The 23,406-nt window shown below is 53.0% G+C and overlaps 1 protein-coding gene across 1 annotated transcript; it reads left to right on the forward strand.

Annotated features, from left to right (window-relative positions):
• Window positions 1–2,324: 2,324 nt before the first annotated feature.
• Window positions 2,325–7,763, forward strand: SOX8 (SRY-box transcription factor 8). The gene is made up of 3 exons (XM_083800246.1): window positions 2,325–3,132; window positions 4,316–4,554; window positions 5,443–7,763. Exons 1-3 carry the CDS (start codon window positions 2,690–2,692, stop codon window positions 6,177–6,179), a joined length of 1,419 nt encoding a protein of 472 aa, XP_083656372.1. The 5' UTR covers window positions 2,325–2,689; the 3' UTR covers window positions 6,180–7,763.
• Window positions 7,764–23,406: the final 15,643 nt, after the last annotated feature.

The following is a 23,406-nucleotide window of genomic DNA, read 5'->3' on the forward strand; positions in this document are numbered from 1 at the left end:
CTGCTGGTTGGAAGAATCACTTACATTACCCTCTGTCCAGAGAGCATCGAGGTGTAAATTATGACCGCCAGTGACAAGATGTGTGGAAATTTGAGAAGCGGCTCATCCGATCGCTTCCCCCTAGCAGGGAGCACGAGCTCCCCAGAGCAGGCTGTGCGGTCGGTTTCTTCTTTGGCCTCTGAGGCGTGGTATAATGGGATGGTGAGGAAATAACCCCTTCTGGTTAAGACCAAAGGGCGTGAACCAGGACAGAGCAGGAGACCGGCAAACAAAATCACTAAGATAAAAATACGGCTCGCACTTTCTGTGGAACTGAAGCTGCAGCGTGGCTGGACCTGCCACTTCTTTCCCTCCTGTGCCCTTCTTTCTCTTCTGATGTCTGTGCCCTTTCCAGCCAGCAGATAGTTTCCCTGCTTCACTCGGTAGCTCTTCTGCATCCTTGCCCTACCACCGCTTTTTAGGGCATGACAGAGAAGTGCTAGGCCAGCTCTGGATCACTGCTGTCACTGCAGGACCTGTCCCGCAGCTCCATCGTTTGCCCATCCCTGTGCAAACACCACGGGCCCTTTGTCACCTAGAATTTCAACCTGAGCCCCTGCGAGACAAATGATGCCACTTGAACCCGCTTGTTGTGGCTCGGAGGAGGCCCAAGGCAGGGCAATGCGGCTCCCTCCACCCGCTCGGACATGAGATGGCTTCTGCAAGCCCCCCAAAGCAGACGTGAGGCAGGGGACGTGCCCTGCCCATTTTCCAGGCACTACCTCTTCCCCCTGCCCACCTCCGGAGTAAGAGGAAGCAGCTCCCGAGAGCTGTCCTCCTCCTCCTACCTGCTTTTGACAAAGCGGAATTCAAGCGTGTGGGCTGGGAAATGCACTTCCCTGCCCGGGGCAGAGCCGGGGAGCTGTGCGAGGCAGCAGCACGCAAGGGGGGAAAAAACAACGTCGCCAGTCCTGGCCGTCCGTGGGGGCTTCTGCTACAGGAATGCGGTGTGTAACTGAAGGCAGGGAGGAAAGGATCGGAGCCTCATTTCTCATCTCCACCTCCATGGGCTTGTCCCACAGCCCCAGCCCCGCAGCGAGGCTCGGATCTCCCGAGGAAGGCGCTCGCAGGAGAGGCTGCCTTTGGAAGAGGCACTGAGAGCAGCGATCGTTGCTTTGACTCAGCCGCCTCTGAAATGAATGAAATACAATTTACCTGACTCATAGAAATCCAGTGGGGTAAACTTAGCACTATGAGCGACGAGATCCCGCAGTGACAGGCATTACAGAAATGCATGCTATTTATTTGCCAACCGAGAAAAGCTCTGCCAAGCGTCCCGCAGCACTGCTGAGCCACTGGTCTGAAGCCCCGGGACACAGAAACCCTTCCGCAACCTCATTAAGCTTTGGCCTGGGCCCTGGAAGAGACGTTCGGTTATTCCTCGCTCACAAGGCCAACAGATGTAGCATGGCTCGGGGCTTAAAGGCATTTTTTTTTTTTTTAAGTGACACTTTATAAAATGATATTTTTAAAAAATCTTTGCCCGAAGGTAATTCGCTTTGTGGCTATGGAAACTGAAAGCTGAAATCTTTAAAGATTATACTAATAAGGAAATGGGAAATTTAAAAAAAATACAAAATCCTGCTTTCAGCTTTATCAGAGCACATGCATTTTCCCCTAGGAGCGACACGCACGTTCTGGCACACATAAGCATAACCGGTGTTACATTTAAACTCAAAGCACACACTTTATTTCAAGTTCATATTTTTATGTTGATTATATACCGCAGCAAATAAACAACATGCTCCCCCCCCATTCCCGTTACTTTTAAACGCTGAAGCGCTCGAAGCATTCGCCCGATTTCCATTTTTCTTTCCCTGTAAATTCCGTTTTTTTTTTTTTCCTGTGAATCTTGCCCTTCACGCTGCTTTCCCGGGGCAGCAGGGGCTGAACCCGGGGCTGGGGAGCCGCTTCTCTCCGGGCAGAGGCGGGACTCGGCGGGTAACGAGAACCAAACGCTCCCGACGAACCCTGCAAAAGCCGGGCTGGCTTCGGGAGGGGGTGCAGCAGAGCCAGCACGGCCGACCAGGGGCCGTTGGGGGCTCCGGGGGCTCGCAGCCCGGCGTCTCCCCCCCCCCCCCCCCGATGCCCCAGCAGCGCGGAGCCCCCGCAGCGCCCCGCGGCAGCGGCGGCACCGGGCCGGGGCGGTGGGAGGGCGGGCGGCCTACAAAGCCCCGCCCCTTATGGAAATGAGCTCCGCCCGCTCCGCCAATGGGAAGCGGCGCCGGGGGAGGAGCCGCTCGCCCTCGCCTTAAAGTCACTTGTTGCCAGGGGCCCCGCTTCGCACTGGACGTGGAGCGCGGCGGCGGGCGCGGGGCGCGGAGCGGGGCGCCGGGACTGCAGCGAGACTTTTGCTTTCCTTTCCTTTTTTTTTTTGTTCGTTATTCTTATTTTTTCCAGCCGAAATTCCAGCGTTTCTGTGCTTTTCCTGTGTTTTTCCGCTTTTACGTTTTTTTCCTTTTTTTTTTTTTTTTAATTTTTTTCAAACTTTCGGCAGCCCGCGGAGGGGTGCGCGGCCCCGCCGCTCCGCCCGGGCACCCAGTCGCCCTCGGGGCGGCTCAGCCCCGCGCCGGCCCCCCCCCCCCACCCTCCAACATCGTTGCTCGCCCCCCATCCCCGGCCGGCCCGCCCGCCCCTCCCGCGGCCACCAATGCTCAACATGACCGAGGAGCACGACAAAGCGCTGGAGGCTCCGTGCAGCCCCGCGGGCACCACCAGCTCCATGTCCCACGTGGACTCGGACTCGGACTCGCCGCTGTCCCCCGCCGGCTCCGAGGGCCTGGGCTGCGCCCCCCAGCCCGCCCCGCGCCCCCCCGGCGCCGCCCCGCTGGGAGCCAAGGTGGACGCGGCCGAGGTGGACGAGCGCTTCCCCGCCTGCATCCGCGACGCCGTCTCGCAGGTGCTGAAGGGCTACGACTGGAGCCTGGTGCCCATGCCCGTGCGGGGCAACGGATCGCTCAAGGCCAAGCCGCACGTCAAGCGGCCCATGAACGCCTTCATGGTGTGGGCGCAGGCCGCCCGCAGGAAGCTGGCCGACCAGTACCCGCATCTGCACAACGCCGAGCTCAGCAAGACCCTGGGCAAGCTCTGGCGGTGAGTCCCGAGCAGCTCCGCGCCGCCCCGCACCGCTCAGCGGGTCCCGCGGGGGCTTCGTCGCGGGGTGCGCGGCCGCCGAGCCCCCCGCCGCTTTTGCTTAGTTTTCTTCCTTTTTTTTTTTTTTTTCCCCCTTCTTCTTTTTTCCCCCCTTTAACTGTTTTTTTTTTTTCTCCTTTCCTTCGCGTCTGTCTGCCTGCCCGCGGGGGATTCTCGAGCCGTTCCGGAGCGCAGCGCAGGAATCCCCCGCAGCCTCCGGCCGCCGAAAAACCCCGCTGCGGGGCCGGGCGCTGCGCCGAGCCCGCTGCGGGTCCTGCCCCTGCTGCGGCACCCGCGGACTTCCCCTGCCCCAGCCGGGATGTGCAGCCCCGGCCCCCTCGTGCCCTTGCTTCCAGCATCCCTGTCCCCGAGAAACTCCGATATTTTTTATTGCGTCTCTTACGACGTTTTTTTCTATTTTTTTTTGTCTGGCTTTACTTGCTTGCTGCTTAACAAGCTGGAAAACTAAGCAAGCCCGTTTTTAGCGGTGACTTTAATCTGGTCTCATTTCCCTTGTTATCTGTAGCGCTACCCACTGATGCAAACTTTTTTGCTGGGCGCTCTGCTTTCCAGGGCTTGCGATGAGCTGCGCTTTACTGCTTTGCTCTGACTGCACCAAACCCGCACCTCTCCCACCCGCTTGGGCCAGCGATGCTCCCGCTGCGGGCTGAGCCTCCCCGGGAGTTTGCAAAGAGAGGTCGGGGTGGGGGAGAGTTTTAAAAGAACTAATCCTATTGCTGTTGCCTTCGTGGTTTCTTTGTAAGGACTAAACAAAGCTGGAAATGGGCAGCGCTGCTGGTCGCGGCGAGGGGGTAGCGTTTGTAGGACAAACATGGGAATAATATTTGGCTAAGGGATAAAAAGTGGCATTTAAAATGGGCAGGGGGATTTTGCTTTGCCTGGCTAGCAATATGTGAAATGGATGCTTTTTTTCTACCTCTGAAACTGATAATTTAATGCACTTTTGCAGTATGACTTAGCTTTTTTTTTTTGCTACTGCAAACTTGTTTTGTAATGAACTTTTAGGTCAGTGCATGGGAAGCGGGGATACAAGTATGAAGATAGATTAAAAACTTCTAAGGATGACATTAATTTTGATTTTTTTTCTCTTCCTTATTTGAAAAAAAAATCAACCCCCAACCAGTTTGTTAAGTGAAAATGAGAAACGTCCGTTTGTGGAAGAAGCTGAGCGGCTCAGGGTCCAGCACAAAAAGGATCACCCGGATTATAAATACCAGCCACGGAGGAGGAAAAGCGTAAAAGCTGGGCAGAGCGACTCTGACTCCGGAGCTGAGCTCAGCCACCATGCAGGCACGCAGATCTACAAAGCGGACAGCGGGCTGGGGGGCATGGCTGACTCCCACCACCACGGCGATCACGCAGGTAAAGGGCGCTGTGGGCAAAAATCCTGCAGGTCCTGGGCATGTCGGTTTGAGACCCGAACCTGCCAGCAGGAACGGGCACATTTGCCCCCAAGCCTGTGCGGGAATATTGATGGGACTGGGCGCATCCAAAGCCCTGAGAGCTGTGGTTTTATGCCAGGTTGTGTACATGGGCACAGTTTTAGTTACTAAATGCTTGTGTAGTCCACTGTGTGATAGGAAATCCCCAAAGTGGGAAAGGACCCCAGTTTTGCAGCAGGACCAGGAGGGCGGAAATTAATTGCAGGGTGATAGGGTTAATAATGCATTTAGCATGTGAAGGGTGCTTGGGGGAGCGGGCCCCGTAGACGCAGCATCCCCCCAAATCTCCCCGCTTCTCAGCAGCGCTGTGAATTGGCACCGGGTGCGTGTTGACAAATTCCAGGAGGATTGCGAACGTCCTGCAGCTTCAGACGCGTCTGCGCTCTCGCCCAGCCTGGCTGGGGATCTGGCCCCTTCCTGTGCTGCTGGGACAGCTGCTCTGCTCCAGGAAAGCAGGGCTGTCTTCAGGCTGCCCGCTCGGAGGGGTCCCTCCGAGTCCCCCTGGGTTCCACTCCCGGGCGAGGGGCGGTTTGTGCAGTGGGGCTGTCCTGCTGTGCCTCAGGGAAGGAGCCCCATGGGGTGCTGCGCGCTCCCCGGCATCTCCCTGCTGCAGGCTTTGCAGGCAGCTTATCCCGCCTGAGGATGTGGTCGCAGGGGGATGTCAGCCACTTCTAACCTGGGGCTATGGATTTAAACTCTTTCCCCCTCCCAATAGGGAGAGGAAGAAAGGAGTGTCTTTTGGCCTCATGGAGGCACCGGGTGTTTTGTGGCTGTTCTCCTTAAAGCCTTGCTCTCCCTTTGTCCCCAGGCCAGACCCACGGGCCACCCACCCCACCCACCACCCCCAAAACTGACCTCCACCACGGCAGCAAGCAGGAGCTGAAGCACGAGGGCCGCCGCCTCGTGGAGAGCGGCCGCCAGAACATCGACTTCAGCAACGTGGACATCTCGGAGCTGAGCAGCGAGGTCATCAACAACATGGAGACCTTCGACGTGCACGAGTTTGACCAGTACCTGCCGCTCAACGGCCACGCTGCCATGCCGGCCGACCACGGCCCCAACGCTGCTGCCGGCTCCTACGGCGCATCCTACTCCCACTCGGCCACGGGCACCGGCGGGGCCAACCAGGTGTGGACTCACAAAAGCCCGGCCTCGGCATCGCCGTCGTCTGCCGACTCGGGCCAGCAAAGGCCGCACATCAAAACGGAGCAGCTGAGCCCCAGCCACTACAGCGACCAGTCCCACGGCTCCCCCGCGCACTCCGACTACGGCTCCTACAGCGCCCAGGCTTGTGCCACCACCGCCTCCACCGCCACGGCCGCCGCCTCCTTCTCCAGCTCCCAGTGTGACTACACGGACCTCCAGAGCTCCAACTACTACAACCCCTACCCCGGCTACCCCTCCAGCATCTACCAGTATCCCTATTTCCACTCCTCGCGGCGCCCCTACGCGACGCCCATCCTCAACGGCTTGTCCATCCCGCCGGCCCACAGCCCCACCGCTAACTGGGACCAGCCGGTGTATACAACCCTGACGAGGCCTTAAAGGATGCGTGGAGCCCCCGAGGGCTTCCCCAACGTATGCACTAATGAAGGAATGAAGACGAAGAACGTGGAGTGCCGCGATTGTTTCCGAAGTGCCTCCTGAGCCACTGGGAACTCTGCTCGTTGCGACTGGATGTCCCCTTGCTTCAAAACTCTCCAAAAGGACAGAGCTCTATTTTTCTTTAATTAAATAAATAGAAAAATTTTTAAAGTAAAGGACCAGCGATTTCCTTTTGAATAAATGAAGGACAGAACCATTTGACTCCTCTGTGAGGACTGAACTGAACTTTCTCGTCGTGGAAGCTGACAAGTGCAAAAATGGAGCGGGGGGTGGGGGGGAGGGGGGAAGGAAAAGACGTTCGAGACTTTAAGGGTCTATTGCAATGTGAGAAACGGACCAACCTTGAGGGCAAGAACTCACTCGGACCAACGCATATGAACACCGAAAACCCGGCGATTCCGTGTAACAATCTTGTGGGAACAAACGAGTCTGGTGGGACCAACCAATTAAATGTCTGAAGTATTTGTTTTTTAGTCAAGAGTTCTTCTAAGCAAGGTTTGGCTGTAATTAACATTTTGTTTTGTTTTTGGAAGCTTAAAGTGTTTTTTTAAATCTGTTAAATATGTATTTATGTTCTGTATTATTTTGTCTTTTAATTAATGAAGTAATTTTGTGCAAAAAGTAGAATTTTAAAAGATTTTAAAGATGGGGTGGGGAGGGAGCATAAAAATAGTGGAGATGATACAATAAAATGGTGTTATGAGTCTATAGATTTTTCTTTGGTTTTTGGGTTTTTTTGTTGTGAACCGCTGCAGCAGTCGTGCTTGAGAGAGGGACTGAACGAATCTGCCTCACGCAGACCTGGTCACGAACAGGAAACTCAAATGGGAATGTAAAATAAGGAGGGAGGGAAATACAACGCTAAGGGCTTGCTGCAAGAGTTACTAATTAAATTCGGAGGCTAAAGCAATTGCAAAAGGAGCAGACAGCAAGATGTTTTTCTGGCTACCTGCTTTCAGGCGTTAAAATTGGATTTAAGGCATTGCAGGATCTTTGTACACTTTCAGAACCAGGACTACTTTATAGGAAGATGTAATTTAATGAGAAATTACCAACTTCTGCTTTGATTTTTGGCTTCTAGGGACCAGATATCATCCATCAAGCTGTGAAACTAAAATCTTCTCCACTAAAAAAAAAATTTAGGTACTTAGTTTTAGACTAATATTTCATTGATATATTTCTACTTCTTCCATTGTATGCTGAGCATATAATAACCATCTATTTTATGGTAACTTGTGCCTTTAAAAACTTTGTAAATCTAAAAACACATTTCAGAGGTTATCATCTTTTTACCTTTTCTACATTTCCTACTCTTTTTCTAAAAATATTTTTTTGCATATTTCCTTTTGGGGACGTGGGGGTGGGGGAAAATACAGAAAATTCATTTTTATGCAATCTATTTTTCTGTATAAAGTTTGAAAGACTTTGGCTGTTACTTATCTGTTCTCTTCACTAGCTTCTGACTAAGCAATGCTAACTTTTGTACAGATCAATTTGATAAAATTAAAAATTGCTTTTTATCAAGTCTGTGTTATGTTTTCTTTCTACTTCAGCCTATTTCTGTGCCGAAAAGAGACTTGGAGAGCGCTTTTGAGAGAGACAGGCTCTTCAGAATAAAATATGTCGACCAAGGATTTCTGTTCTCCTATTTTTTATTCTTGCTCCCTTTCCTTGTATTTAAATGGTGCCTTGCTATGAGACTTTTATTGTGTTTTTTTTACTTCCTCAAGGAGTAAAGTTTCTATGCAAGTAATCCCAAGGATTTCATAGGATTTCAGTGAGACTGCTCACATGAGTAAGGCTTTGCAAGGTCAGACTGCATGGTTTTAGCTCGAGTTCATTTTGTTCTGTACAGCACGTAGGAATTTTACAGTAACAGATTCTGTTTTCTGGTTGGTGAGCCCGTGTAAATACCTCTTAATTATGATAGCAACAAAATTATACGTTGCATGTAGTGGTTTTTTTAAATACAGTCATTAAAATAGTTACATTCGTGACTTTTTTTTGGTTATATAAACTAAGCTGCAGTTTGGTTTCACCAGTTGAGACAGACCCGTGTGAGATTTTCAGGCTGGGCCCTAATTGGGAGGAAAGGGCTGGGATTAGGGAAATCCAGCCGCCCCTGCCTGAGAAACACGCTCAGGGCTTGGTTGCAGTGCAGCCCTGTGGAAAATGTTTTAACACAGGGAAAATAAATGTGATGACAATTAATGAAGCTCAAGAACATTAACAAAGTCTGAACAACAGAGTCCCAAAGCAAATCTGCTGTTTGCAGCCTCTGCCAAGACCTATCTTGCCAGAGTGTCTGTAACTGGACACCATTTTCTCTGTGCTCATTTACAAAACTTCTGGCAAAATGACTTTATTACACTATAAGCCAAAGCTGCAGAGTAACTTTCGGAGGAGACTCTTTTCTTCTTTCCCCTCCCTCCAGTTACAATGCAAGTTTCAAGTCTTATTCTAGCTCATGCTAGAAAAATTGATGCGTTTTGGCTTTGCCTGTTGTGCACATTGATGTAGGACTTCCTCTCCAAAGTGACACGCTTAGGGGAAAAAAAAAGAAAAAAGTGAGATGGAATATAAGTGCTTATCTTTACTTTCTTCTTGATGTTTAATGCCAAAGCTTTCAATGACTTCACTGATGCCTGGATTAATCTTTAAAACAGAGTCAAAGTATCTGCGTGGGGTGGTATTGCAAAACACCCAAATTATTGAAATTAAAAGCCGCACCAAAACGTCTCCAGCTGAGGACCTGGCTCGTGGCAGAGGGATTTCTCTGGCTTGGGTCTGGGACCTGGGCAGCCTGCTCCATCCCTGCAGGTACGTTCTCTCACCGTGCAGAAGGAATTAACCGTGGGGACCTGATCAGCTCCTCCTGACCAGCTTCCAGAGGGTACCGCAAAGCGCTCGGCTCTGCAGGCAGAGCTGCACGTAGCCACAAGCCTTCCCGAGCTGTCCCCTCTCTTGCTGCAGCAGCGCATCGTGCCAGCTGTGGTGTCCTCGCAGCGGGGGATGCCTGGGGACGGCTCTGCCCAGCAGCGAGAGCACATCCTTGGCAGGGCCGAGCGCTGCGGGACGCGCTTCCCTCCCGCTGGGCGCGGGTGCTGTGCGAGCCCTGGGTGGCCTCAGGGTCCCCAGACGAGCCTGGTGACAGCGCCGAGGAAACGCGTGTCAAAAATATGCAGATTTTAAATCCATTTGCTTTTGTCCGCGCTTACTGGCCTTTTGTTCTCGCTCGCTCTCTCCGAGCTTTGGAAAATCAAGTCAGCTTCTACTAACGCCTGCGGAAATAAAGTGTTGTGCATCCGCCCCACTCCGCAGGTAAGGGCGGTAACGTGAGCCTTGGCGAGCCCTCGGGAGCCCCCGCGAGCTGCTCCCCCCGGACGGCCGAGGCTGAATAGTGGCATTCAGCTTTGTTCCGTCGGCCCGCGGAGTGGGCGATACCCACCGCAAATTCGTCGAGTAAAATTCAGCGACGTTACCGACTGGATGTTCGAGGAGGTGGTAGGCAGAGAAAACTCCTTGCTCTGAATTAACCCCATCGCTCGGGCTTCAGAGTGTGCTGGAAATTTCGAAGGGCACCAGAAGTTCGTTCCCCACGCCTCGATTCACACTCAACGTATGAGTCTCCCATTTTGTTTTCCTAGGAGGGAAAAACTCCGATCTGTGGCACAGTTTATATGCAGAGAAGAGCATTTTGGGGTGAAATTAATGCTGTTTGTACAAATGCATTTTCGTGCATTGTTCCTTTCTTCCATTTTGCGTGTGGATACAGCCTACAGAACGAGAAGTGATTTTCCATGAGCCGGGCGTCTTCCCGACGTGAATGGCAGCATTGTGTGTCCCCAGCCCGGCTCCGATGGCTCTTGTGTTGGCGTGAATCTGGAATGTCTCTGCAGAAGTCTATGAGATCAGGTGAAAGCAAGACCGGCTTTTGACCTCTGGCTGTCAACAAAAAAGGGTTCTCAAGATAATTACAGGAATACACAAGCGATAAAAGTTCCTCTTTTTTATTTTGGTGCACAGAAGGATGAATGTTGCTATTTATCTGAATTGCTCAGAAGGCACTGTTTAGTAAGAAAGAGGAAATTAATTTTATAGCCCATATCCACATTCCTTCTACATGGCGGAAAAAAAGAAAAAGTCCCTTCCCATCCTCCTTGTTATAATTTTTCCTGGAGTGATATCAACTTTGCTTACACATTTTTTTACAGTTGGATGTTCGGTTTATGGCAAAGAAATTCTCAAACGGCCTTTCTGTGGCAGCGCTCGGTTTTAACAGCCCTCCGCGGGGGTCCCTCGCGCCCCCTGCCCACAGCTCCCCCCTCGGGACACGGGGGGGTTGTTGCTGCTCCCAGCCGGGCTCTGTGCTCCCAGCCCACAGGAGCCCCCGCGCCGCCCTGCGGGGGGACACGCGGGGAGGGTGGCTCCCAGGCTTTTGTTTTGCCCTTTTCTAATTTACTGCACTGGGTGTGTGTCTGCAGCCTCTCCTCTGTGTGGGCAACGGGTGTTGGTTTTTAACCAGCTGCGTTTTACTGCTCTCTGCTTCTTCCCTCTCTGGCTGCCCCAAGACACCCAACGGGTAGAGACTCCCTGCTTTTTTTCTGATGAGGAAATCGCTAATAAACGTGGTTGTCTCCACACCAGTGGGAGCACCCGCGCGCGTCCCTTCCCACGCAGTATCGCAACCCACGGGATCCGCGGCAGATCAGATCCCATCCTCTTCCCCTGGAGGTTTTGGGGAGGGGGCACGCGGACAGGTCGCTGGGCACGGTGAAGGTGTGCCGAGCCTGGCTGTGGCTAACGCGGCCTCAACGCACAGATCTGGCTGGTCTCGTGCTGCTTCCCCGGCCTCGTGGTCTGGGCAGAGACGAGAAGAGATGCAGCTGCCTTCCCCCTCTGCCGTGTTCATCTGGCTGGATGCTGGCAGCTCTGACTACGCATTGCCTGATGTCTGGGGTCAGAATAAAATAGAGTAAAATAAAATAAAATAGGGTAAAATAAAATAAAGTAAAATAAAATAAATAAAATAAAATAAAATAAAATAAAATAAAATAAAATAAAATAAAATAAAATAAAATAAAATAAAATAAAATAAAATAAAATAAAAAATACATCATCCCATATAAAGCTGGAGACATTTTGAGAGCAGTGGCAGTGGCTCCGCCACCACAGGAGCTGCAAGGCAGGGCTGGGCAAGCTGAAGATGAGTGTGAGGGCTTTTTAATTCTGCAGCCAAATGTGTAAGCATGAATTCAGTAGCAGAAGGGCTCCAAACTCTCCTTGCTGGGGCTGGGGACTTTTCCCTGGCACTCCTGACCACGCTCTCAGTGATGCGCAGAGAAATTCCAGCTCCTGAGAGAGAACACGCAGCACCTGAGGACCTCCTGCTCTTCCTCGGAGACCCTGCAGAAACTCCACAAGGTTTTTTGGGGGGTTCATCACGTGGCACCCTAGTGAAGGGAGTGGGAGGATGCTCAGGGGCCTGTGTGAGCCCGGGAGACGCGGGCAGCTGGGTTGATGCCATGTGCCACCCCGCAGCTGCCAGCCGAGCAGGGTGCTGTCAGCCCGAGGTCACCCCACGCTCCTTACGGGCAGGAATTAGGGACGGCACTGAGAGGCAGAGAGGATGACGCTTGGAGAGGGGAAGCCATTTCCCGAATGAGTCAGCAGGAGCCGAAAACAATCCCCTGGAGCCCAAACCACAACAAATGGCGCTGATGACAGATTGCCTCGTCCTCCTGCCGCCCCGCAGCCCCGTCCTGTGCCAGGGCAGCGGGGGCCGTGGGGCAATCCCTGCTGTGGCCAGGTGCAGGAGCGGCTTTGCACCGGTGCCAGAGCCTCTCTCACTGCCAGGTGCCTGCTCCAGGCAGGGCTCGGGGTGGGCACTCGGGCCCCCAGCTCCCACCACGGGGCCGAGGAGCTTCGTGCTGTGCTGGCAGCGAAGGGCGAGCACGGATTGTGTTAGCGGGGCTGCGGCCGGAGCTGTTTCTGTGGGACGGGTGGAAGGAGAGTTTATTTTGCTTCAGAGCTGCACTGCACGAGGAGCAAAAAGAGGTGATGTCTTTCAATAAAACCACGCAGTCCACGCTGAAAAAAGCAGTTGTAACAGGGCTCGGGAAAACGATGAACCCCCATCTTCTGCTGCAGCCCTGCTTCCCAGGGGTGGCCGCATCCTGCCGCGGGAGACCCCGGCGGGGTGGCCGTGGCCACCAGCTGGCCCAGAAAGGGTTTGGTGCTTGCAGAAGCACGGTCGGGGTGGCTGCAAGCAGGGCTCTGCCCTCCCGGCACCGGCTTGAAAGAGCCGCGGGGCGCTGCGGGTGACCCCTATTGAGAGGCTCCCATATGGCCGCGGGGCTCAGCCAGACACGCTGTGTCACTGGCTTAGCTGGAGTGTTGGTTTTGACCTGATTTAGAGAAGCCTGCGCAAAAAAAGCCAGTTGGACACACTTATTCAGGTCTAAAAGCCGGCTTCTTTCAGTTTATCTTAAACCAATTAGGAATGAAAACCAAGCCGCTCCTAATCCAAAATAAGAGTGTGTCCCTCCTGCCTCCCGCCACCCGCTCCCGGGGCCGTGTTGGTTTAGGAAAAGCGATGCAAATGTGCAGCGGCCGCCGCCGAGGCTCCGGCACAGGTCGGGGAGCGCTGCCCGGGCAGGGGGCTCGCCCCTGCGCACACACCGCCGGCTCCGCTCCTCCCCAGCCGCCCTGGCAGCGGCTCCCGCTCCCCGTATTTGTTTGTGGCTGTGTGTGCAGGCAATATTGTGACTGTCGGAGACGTGATATTAAAACGTTTACCCAAAATACCTCTGCCTGCCTTTCTCCTCCCCTCGCTCTTCCCCCTCCTATCTCTCTCTCTCCTTTTTTTTTTTTTTTTTAGTCTGAATTCACAGTGCGGTGACGGAGGTCTTCACCCAGGAAAGGGTTAAGCATTTTGAAAGGTCTTGTTTGAGGTAGAGTGAATTTTAACCACCACACACATAACGAATGCGAAACAGCCTGAATTGCTGGTGAGGAGCCAAGAGCACAAGAGAGGAGCTGCTGAATTTTAATGATTCATTATTGCATGGAAGGCCTTTGTCTTCCTTTATCCGGTGCACAATAAAAGAATTAATTGGACAGAAAATGGCAGGGCAAAGAACTGACAAGTCATTAAGGGGCTCTGAATGGCTGATTAGGTGCACATTGGGGGTGGAATTTCAACTGCACTGTTTCAGCAAGGGCTCCGGAATAATAATGGCATGGCACAGTTTATATTTTGTATGCAGTACCAGAAAGGCCTTTATGTCGGCATTGTGGTGCTATTTATTATGCTGTCTATTTAGCCATTGTTGGCATTGTGTTTGCAATAAGAATGCACAAACAAAGTTGGGATTTTTTTTTTTTGATTTTTTTTTTTTTTAAACTTAGCAAAAGCAAAATAATTGGGAATCGGAATCTTGCTCCGCGGACAGTTTTATCAATTTTTGTGCACGCGCGCGCGCGCGTGTGTGTCCAGAAACGGCCGTAAATATTTAGACTTGAGAGAAGCAGCTTCCTTTATAGAAAGGAGAAGAAGGAATAAACTTCTCTCTCGCTTCCCTGTTCCCCCCGAGCGGCCGCTCGGGGAAGCCTCGTGCAGCTGGAGCGGCCCCGGCGAGCGCTGGGGCACTGGGCACTTCCACGGCGCGGCGGCGGGAGGATGCGGCCGCAGGACAAGCAGCCAACTGGAAGCATTGGTAGCTAGGAAGGCCATTGAACATCCCGCACACGGATCCTTTGAGCCGGCTTCTGCCAAAGTTTCCTTGTTGTTGTTGATGTTAAGCAGTTGCCTGCGAGTTATAATAAAAGCCACACACACAGAAGGGAGGGAAAGCATAAAAAAAAAAAGAAAAAAGTTTCCAGGCATGTTGGGTAGGTGTGATTTTGATGAGGAATGCACTGTTGTTTTTTTTTAAAGAGTTAGCAAAAAGGAATAGCAGTTTACTGTCAGGTCTGTACACAGCTGGCTGTAAGTTTCAGGGAAAAAAAAAAAAAAAAAGAAGCTTTACCGAAGACAAGGAATTTCTTTTTCTGCAAGTGATTCATTGCAGCCCGATGAAAATAGAAAGCCCCCACCCTGGCACAAACTGGACATTTGCACACGCTGAAGATTACATTTTTAATGTTGCTGAGAAGCTCGCAGAGGATAACTCCGTTTCTGACGAGGATATTTCTGTCCTCGGGATCTGTCCCGCCTTGGGGCTGTTTTGATAACCAAATGCGTGCCCGCCCCACGGCCGCTCACCAGCAGCAGGTGCCTGCCACGGGCTCGGGGAGCGCTGCTGGCACAGAAAAACCTGCTCCTTCCCAGAGACAGAGGAGCAAATGCCTCCGAAGCACCTTTTCCAGCACTCCTGCAGCCTGCAGGAAACTTTCCGCTGGCTTCTGGGGGAGCTGGGCTGGACGGCGATGAACTGGGAGGACTGGTCCCAGCTCACACGGGCAGCACGGGGCCACCAGCTCTGCCTTTGTGACCGCACATCCCCGAGCATCCTGTGCCTTCAGTCAGGCCCCGGCCCTTTCTCACACTTCTCTCTCTCTCATTTTTATTTTTTTTTTCAGTTTCCTGGGTACTCTGGGCTAATAATGGGTTAACAACATATGTATTTGGAAACGTGAGAGGGGATTTGGGTGTCAGGGAGATGGATGAGCTGCAATCTGAAACTTTTTAGGTAAGAATAAGTGAAAAGGAAAATGAGGTTATTACCAAAAATGCTATTCTCAGTAGAATACATCCCTTCTGTAATATTTTAAGAGGTAGTTAGCAGCACTCTTCATGCAGGAAAGTAAAGGCACGCACATCAAACAGAACTAAACTAAAATAATAATAATAATAAAAAAAGACTGGGCAGGTAGCTGGTTTCACTGGAAATTGTGAGGTTCCTTCTGAGACTTCTTAATGCTACGAAAGGAAGAAAACAACTCTGCCGTTTGTGCTCCTCTGCCTGTGCTGTGTCTGGGAAGGAGGCAGCAGGGGAAGCGGGGGACCGGTCGGCTGGGCGGCGATGATGCTGCCTGAGCTGGGGTACGGGGGCTGCAACCCGAGGGTTTGAGCACCGTGTCGTGCCGTGCCGTGCCGTGCCGTGCTATGCCATGCCATGGCGTGACATGCCATGCCGTGCCCCAGCTCTGCCACCGAAGCTGAATCTCCTTGCGGTCATAGCATCCTGGTCCCCCGGAGCTGAGCCACAAGCCGCCCACTCGCTCTTCCTGCAAAGGCCGCCCTTTCCTAACAAGGAGGATTTAATGAGCCCCTCCCTAGGTGGGTAGCAACGTCCCGAGCACTCGAGGCCCCCAGAGCCTGCTCCTGACCCCTGAAGCTCTCGCTGCCCTGGGCCCACCTGCCCCGCAGGAGGTCTGACAGCTTTGGGAGCCTCTCCTGGTCACCAGATGGAGCCGGGGTAAGGCTGGACCCACGAGGACAAGTTTCAGGCAGGGATCCAGATATTCTCAACATTTGGGAGAAATCAGATCTGTGGAGGAGGAGCTTGGAGCGACGTCTATCAGAATGAAGTCAGGTGAGAGCTTCAGAGCCAGATTTTGACCATCCCTTAAGATCTGCGCGTTCAGGCCCTGGAATAGTTGGCTGAACTCCACATCTGGTTATGGGATACAGAGAACTTAAAAATGTACCTAAAACACTTAACAGAATTCCCATATGGAAGCAAGTTTATTTTTTTAATGAAAATAACTTAACAAAACATCCGAGTAGTAGATGTTTGTGCTCTATTTCTGGAAATGTAGAGAAAATCCTTTGACCCCCCCCAAGGAAAAAAACAACAACAAAAAAAAACAAACCGCTAAAGAGTCAGCCCTGAGCTACATCGATGTTCTGATCTGCTTGGGAGAAGGAAGGAAGATAGAAATGCCTGCACGGGAGGAGAGCAAAGGTCTGGAAAAAAGAGCATCCTCCGAAGGCACACTTAGGTTTGCCCCTCAGAGCAAAACAGCCCCCCCCAAACCACAGAAACAAGCACAGCCCGTGTAAAACAGCCCTTCCCTGCTCTCTGCCTGCCTCCGGCAATCAGCAGGGGCTGACGCTTGTGCTGCCTGGATGCTGTGCCCCGAGGCTGTGTATTTTCTCCAGATTTGTCTAACGCTCCTCTGAGCCCAGCTCTGCTCTTGGCCCCTGCCTGTGGCAGAGCTCTGCGGCTGAACTATTTGGCTCTGTGGGGAAAAAAAAAAAAAAAAGTCATTTTATCTAATTTTAGCTTTCTGTTCAATTACCTCCTTGGGCACCCTCCTGTTTTATCACAGGCCCACTGGATGATGACAGGAATAATCAGCCTCGTTTCCCCTTCTCACACCTTTCCCCATCACCTGCGTGTCACTGCCGAGGCCAGAAGGCCTCTGTTTGGGGGGGGAACAAGTCTGATAAAAGCACGGAGCACGATGCAGATCCAAACCCCAAATATCCTCTTTGGGCACGATTTCGTTCTGACTCCACACTGGGGCCCGATGCGCTCCTGGCGCTGATGTCGGGGATGTTTGTCTCATCCCAGGGTGAAAAATGGACTTTAAACATGCTTTAAAAGTCAGGGTTTCCTGGTTCTGAGCAATAAATCCCGCTGTTTGTGCCGTGCTTTCCAAGTGATAAATTTCTGGATCTCTGGGAAAATACACCCCAGAGAAAACAGACAAAGCGGAGAAGGCTGCGGCGTTGCCCAAAATGACATCTACGTCTTGGCTGGGGCAGCAGCCCGAGCGGGACGGCTGTACGAGTGCCTGCGGGGAGGACGGGCTGGCGTGGGGGAGCAGAGCAGAGCAGCCTTCCCCGGGAAACACGGGCAGAGGCCAGGGCTGGGGCAGCAGCATCCCAAACCAGGCCATGTCTCCGCATCCCACCCAGGCTCAGGGCACCCCAGGTCCCTGGGGAATTGCCGTTTCACGAGGCCCTGACCTGAGGTCCCAGGGCCACCCAGCCCTAACCCCAGGGCGCAGATTTGGAGCCCTAAATGGCTCAAATGGCATCTTTTGGATTTTCCCTTTTACCTAATTACAGGGATTTATTTTTATTACACTATGGGCTTGTTCCAAAATCCAGTCGGCTCAGTGGCAGCCTTTCATGGGCTTTTGGATCAGACCTATGCGTTCGGTGTAGTTTTGCTATGACAAATTATCCATTATTTGATGGTTCACGTTTAATTATTAAGCAGACGCTGCAGATGTGGGGCTCCCCCGTGCCTTGGAAGCAAGGACAAGGCTCCCGCTGCCTTCAGGAGGCCCCTGGATTTCACTCCAGCTCCCGATGCAGCGGCGAGTTCACAAAATGCGAGAAGTGGATCCGTGCTGTGATATTACAGGTCCAGTCCGCTGTGTGCAGCCAAATAATCACAACGGTCAGACGTGTCGGGATGGACCTGGGCCAAAATTTCTGCAGTAAAGCAACAAGCGAGAGCTTAGTGCATCTCTGTGTCCAACATCTGCTGTACCTTCTTGGGAACGGTGCTCGCTGCGCCTCTAATCACTTCAAACATCCCTGCTAAACACGGGGATTAGGAAGGATTTGAGGATCCTGCTCCCTTGTGGTCTCAGCTTCAGCTATCTCAGGGTGTTTTAGAAAGGTGTAAAAGCTGATGCTTTCATCTTGGTTGAAACCCTTGAATGTTCTTGAAGAGTGCAGAAAATGAAGATATTACTTGTCCTGGTATTCTCTTGTTTTATTTATTTATTTATTTATTGTTTTATTGTTTTATTTATTTATTATTTTTTTTCTTGCTTGGGGAATGTCCCATGTGGCAGCTTAGGGGGAGTAGGCGGAGGACCCCACAGGGCAGGGGTGCTGGGCAGACTTCAGGATGCTCTTTAGGAAGCAGAAATGTTTTAATTCTTCTCACACTGGTGATTTCTGCCCTGGGCTTCACTGGAGACTGCATTGCCTCTGGAAAGGGTCTTTGCTTCTACTTTAAGCACACAAAAAGTTATTCTCAGGATGTATCATCCTCTGGCCAGCCCAGAAATGCTCCTTTCCCCCAAGCCCTGGTGCGGTGCACCTCGGGATCATTTCCCCACAGTTTCCTCTGCAACAGAGCACACGGAGAAAAAAACTGCCACAGCTTTGTCCTCGTTGTGGGTTGCTGAAACTGCCTGGCCTCAGCGGGCTCGGGTCTGAGCTGGACTTGCAGGAGCACGAGGGGGGACACGAAGTGCTGCTGCCAGTCGGACGGCCCCTGCAGGCACCGCGTTTCTCACGCTGAAAATAAGCCATTTCTGGCCGAAGTGCTGACTTGCTCCCCGAATGGAAGGCCTGACTGTTCTCCTGGGGAGGAAGCGTTCGTATACAGGGATTTCAGAAGTGACCAAGTCCCGGGATAAAATCTTCACCCTTAGGACACCTGTCCCTCCCTCAGAAATGCAATTCAGTGCCATTTCTGGAGGTGTAAAGCTCCATAGCGGCAGTTAATATATGCATACTTCTGGGTTCCCTCATTACCATTTCAGTTGGCTCGTTTACATAATAACACAGAACAGAAGATCATTTGCATAAAATTAAAAAAAAAATCAAATAACTGAATGTTGCTTTTATTTTGAAAGGCGCAGAGAATGAGCCTGTGAAGTTATTTATATCCCCGAAAGTACCAAGGAGGCTAATCGGCAGGGAACCGTGCTTTCTGCACAAAATGGGACTTGACCACTTCAATTTATTCATGAAATATTAGCTCGCTTAGTGGAAGAGTTTTTTAAGCAGCTGGGTTGGAGCTGACGGGAAATCCCCTCCCAGCTGCAGCGGGATCAGTGCGACGGGAGCGAGACAAAAGTGAATTCCCCCGGCTCGGGTCCCTCGCAGCACCTGAAGGGACTGGGGAATGAGGGCTGCGCTCCCTGGTTACGGCTGGCGTAGCAGAAATATGCCTTTCTCCTCCAGCACTTCTGCCCCTTGGCCGTTACCTAAGCCAGGGGATTCCGCCCATCCCCTCCCCGTGCTGTGATGCTCGAGCACCTTCATCCACCGCCAGGAGACGGAGCAAAGCTCCCTGTTGGCTTCCCAGGTTCCTCGTCGCATCCCGATTTCTTCTGCTCCTCCCAGCTTCGTGGCTGAATGCTGCCACGGGAGCAGCCCTCGGCCATCCCATCTGATGAGCTGATGTTGCAAATAGCGCGACAACAGCAATCTGCTTTCACAGTGAGCAAAGCCACCACCAGTGGATGGCACCGCGGGGTCCCGGGCAGGGAAAGCCCCGTGGCCACGTGTGGCATGGCCAGGAATGGGGCTGCAGGTTACGTGCTGGAAGCGTGAGACTGCCCGAGCAGTAAAACGTGTGCTGATCTGGTATTCAGGCTGTGTGCAAAATGGCCGTATTTGCATGAGAAAAGGTTGTTGGGAGAAATCTTAGGCCAAATCCTATTTTCATTCACAAGCCTCCAAACACGCAGCATCTTTGCTGGCACCAGGAATGTTACTTCAGGTTCGCACAAGCGTGGTGAGAGCGGAGCCTGGCTGAGTAGCTGCTCTCCCGGCCCTTTGGTACCCAAAGCCCGTGAAGCAACAAGCGCTTTATTACAGCAACTCCTGGAGAAACCATCACCGAAACTGAACTGTAACATCCTGCAATAAGCCAGCCTCTAAATTTTTAACAATGGTGCAAATCCTTCTGTAGGTTTTTGGGGTGAGCAATGCTGAGTTTGGCAAGTTCACATAGTGCAGATGGCCTCAGGGCTGGAAACATAACCCCCAAACACCTCCTCTATCTGCTCTTTGGAGACCGGCTCTGGACTGTGGGAGCGCTGGGGCAGAGGGACAATGGGACGATGTTTGTGCTGGGACGTCCCCGTCCTGCAGCGCGATGCTCTGGAACAAAGTCCTAGCGCCAGCGTGCGAGCAGCCGCCCCCTGCCCCCCAGTACGCCGAAATGAATGTGCATTGTTGGCCATGGGTGTGGTGGGTTTCAGCACGCCGAGCCTGCCAGACTTGGGCTTCTACCCAGAATACTCACAGGGCCTTCGTAATTCAGTTTCCCCTTTTTCATGCTTCTCCATGTCCTCAGCGGGGCCGTGGTGGCTCCTCTGCGCTGCCGGCAGCGCGGGGCTGTTGGAGCTGCATGTGCCCACCCCGGCCAGGAGCTGAGCCCTCCTTCCATGGAGCCCCGGCCTAATGCCCTGCCAAAAATCCCCCGGCAGAGCTGGGTGGGAAGGGAGGGAGGTCCTGCACGGTCCCACTGCTGGTCCTTCACCAGGAGCAGGATTTGGGAGGGCAGGATCTCCTCTGAACCCCCAAAATCATGTTTGCCCACCAGGAGCCTCAGCTCAGAGATCTTCCACCTTTGCTGGTGGTCCAGAGCCCTGGTGGCAGATCACACCCACGGGTGGCACTTTGAAATCCTGCTCCCAGAAGGCTGGAAGGGCTTGTGCTGGGAGTTAACACGGCTCTGGGATGGGCCCAGCCCTGACATCCCCTCTGTTTCTGGCAGCCTGGGCACGTCTGTGGTACATCTTCCTCTTCCAGGACTCTGCTCCTTCCACGGGACAGCAGAAGATGGCAGAGGTCCCAGATCAGGGGCAATTGCAGGCAACAGCAAACTCTCTCTTCACCCAGGGCCGTGCCCAGCACTGCCCATGGCACAGGGATGCTGGGACCTGGGGGCCTCCAAGAAAAAGGAGGTGATGCTCCAGAGAATGCCACAAAAATCCTTCTAAAAGAGACAAGGAGGCCCCGGTTATTTGTGATGTTTCCTTGTACTGACTCCTTGAGAAGAAGGAGCTTTTTCTTCACGTATTGCTCTGGGATCTCTGTGAGAGGCTCCTGTAGGCACCCAGCGAGGATTTCCCCTGTGCTGGTTCGCACTGGATCGGTCTTCTCCATGTTCTTCCATCCCAGACACAAATCGAGCTGGGGGGAATCCGCAGCAGAATTTCACAGCTCACTGTTTTAATAAATGTCTGGAAAACGCAGAGTGGAATTGAGTTAGGACCTTTCCAATACGCTAATATTTTGGAACACATAGATCATGCATATGGGAATAGTCCTGGCCCAGAAAGCCTGGGTAAGACCCAAATAGCTCCGAGAGACAGCTCTCTGAGCGCCGCTTGGAAGCTGCGTTCAATAACGGGTGATCCCTCGGAGCCGAGGAAGCGGGACATCCAGCCTGCTGAGACGCTGGCCTCGCCGCGCAGGATTTCAGGGTCACTGGCAAGTGCTGCTCCGTGATACAGGACAGATGCTCTGCCCGCTAATGACGAGAAAAATAGCTACGAACACTGTTAATTGCCAAAACGTAAACTCGCTTCTGTGGCTTGCAACTCCCTCTTCAGCAGCGGCTGCGGATGACGTGAACCGGTTTGCTGGAGCCACGCAGCGCGGCCGCGGAGAGCAGAGCAATGCCTGCGAGGCACCCGGCGAGCCCCGCGCCCCGCTGCACAGAGCTGCCGACGTGCTGCAGCCCCCCGCGCCGCCCCGGCCCCTCGGAGAGGCACAGCCGGGTGCTGAGCATCCATCCCCCCGTGCCGCTGGCACCGGGAGCATGCGGCTGATTTGCAAGGGAAATGATGTGTAAATAATCCTCATTACCCAGGAAGGCTGTCCCCTTCCAGATCAAGTTCACTTGTTATTCTGATCAGCCGATAAACCTCGTTTGCATAATTTTTTTTTTCTTTCTTCCACACTCCGGCTTCGCTATTGCAGTTAGAGCGGGGTTTTATTACTCTTAATGTCATCACCCCGGCGGCGGCAGCATCCCGGGGGTGATGTGCTCATGCCTGCTGATGGCTGCGGGTGGGCTCGGGGCTCTCACAGCAGGGCTGAGTGTTTCCTTCCCTCGGTGCTGCCGGCAGCCCCCGGCCCTCGGCTGCGCCACCCCGAGCTGCCCAGGCCCCTACCCAGGATAACAGCAGGGGAGCAGGTGGTTTTGTGGATGCCCCTTGCGGTCATTCCTCACCAGCTGACTGCTCTGGGAGCAAAGGGGCTTTTTTTCTGCTGTGAGCATCTGCTTTTTCTTTTCTCCCAGGGATGCTAGAGACAGCACCCGGCCACAAGCAAGGGTGAGACGAAGCGATCTCCGCCTCCCTTCCCACCACAGCCAGGCCGAGTGACCACCTGAAATCCCCCTGCAACTTTCATTTATTTCTTAAAGATGAACAGAGCTGAATTGTGTCAGTTCCTACAGAGGAGATGAGGAAGGAAAATACCAGCTGACGTTGCTGGCTCTGAAGCTGGATCCTTCCTTGGTTGAGAAGCCACCAATGCCCCATCCCTGCCCATGTCACCATCCCCTTTCCCACCCACTTTCCCAGCCCCAGCCCCACCATCCCGATCCCAGCTGGGCAGCACTGCCCGCTTGCCCTGACCCCATCCCGAGGGCTGCAGCAGCGGCAGAGAGGCACGGTGCAAGAGGAGGCATGCAGAGGAGATGTAAAAGAGAGGGGCACGGATTTGCATCATTCGCTCCATGTAGAGGCTGCTTGGAACTGCACCAAGGCGGGAGGGAATTGCTTTACAGCTCCCTTGGTGGATATAAATGTCAGCTATCGGGCCCACAGAGGTTTACTGGATGTAGTTTAGAGGATGAGGACCTTCGGGCTTTGTCTTTCCAAATTTTTAAAATCCTGTTCCTCTTTGTGCGAATGCAGCTGCATCTGCTGCAGCTAGCTGGCTAAATTTTCTCTCTGAATTACACACTGCTGCTGTGAAACTACCCAAATTCTCACTGGCGAGCAGGCTTTTCCCTCTCCCCGCAGCTCACTGAGCCCCCCCCCCAGCTTCCCGCTGGGCATTGGGGCCGGGGCATGGAGCCGGCCGAAAGGACGAGGCGCTGTGCCTGGCTGCTGCAGAGCCACCTGGGGGGTAGCTGTGCCTTCTCTACCCAAGGCACAGCCCTTTTTTCCTGGGACCGGTATTTCAGGCTGGGGCTGGATGGGGGGGGGGAGGGCAGCAGCCAGCAGTGGCACCGTGGCACCCGCCCGCGTGGCTGGTGGGAGAAACTCGCTGTGCGTTTAGGCACCCACCACGGAGCTTAGAGTGACAGCTTTCCTCCACTTCCTGGGGTGGCAGACACTTATTTTGGTGTTTGCATAGGTTGCTCGAAATGAATCACATCCTTGGGCTCCGAAATAGCTGTGGAAGTTTCTCCCTGGGGACTAGGTCACCCCAGAGAGGAGACAGGAAAACAACAAGCTAAATGTTAGGTGTATGCTTTAAGGTGAAACCCAAAGA

The sequence above is a fragment of the Anser anser genome (assembly GCF_964211835.1).
Source record: "Anser anser genome assembly, chromosome: 15".
NCBI lineage: Eukaryota > Metazoa > Chordata > Aves > Anseriformes > Anatidae > Anser > Anser anser.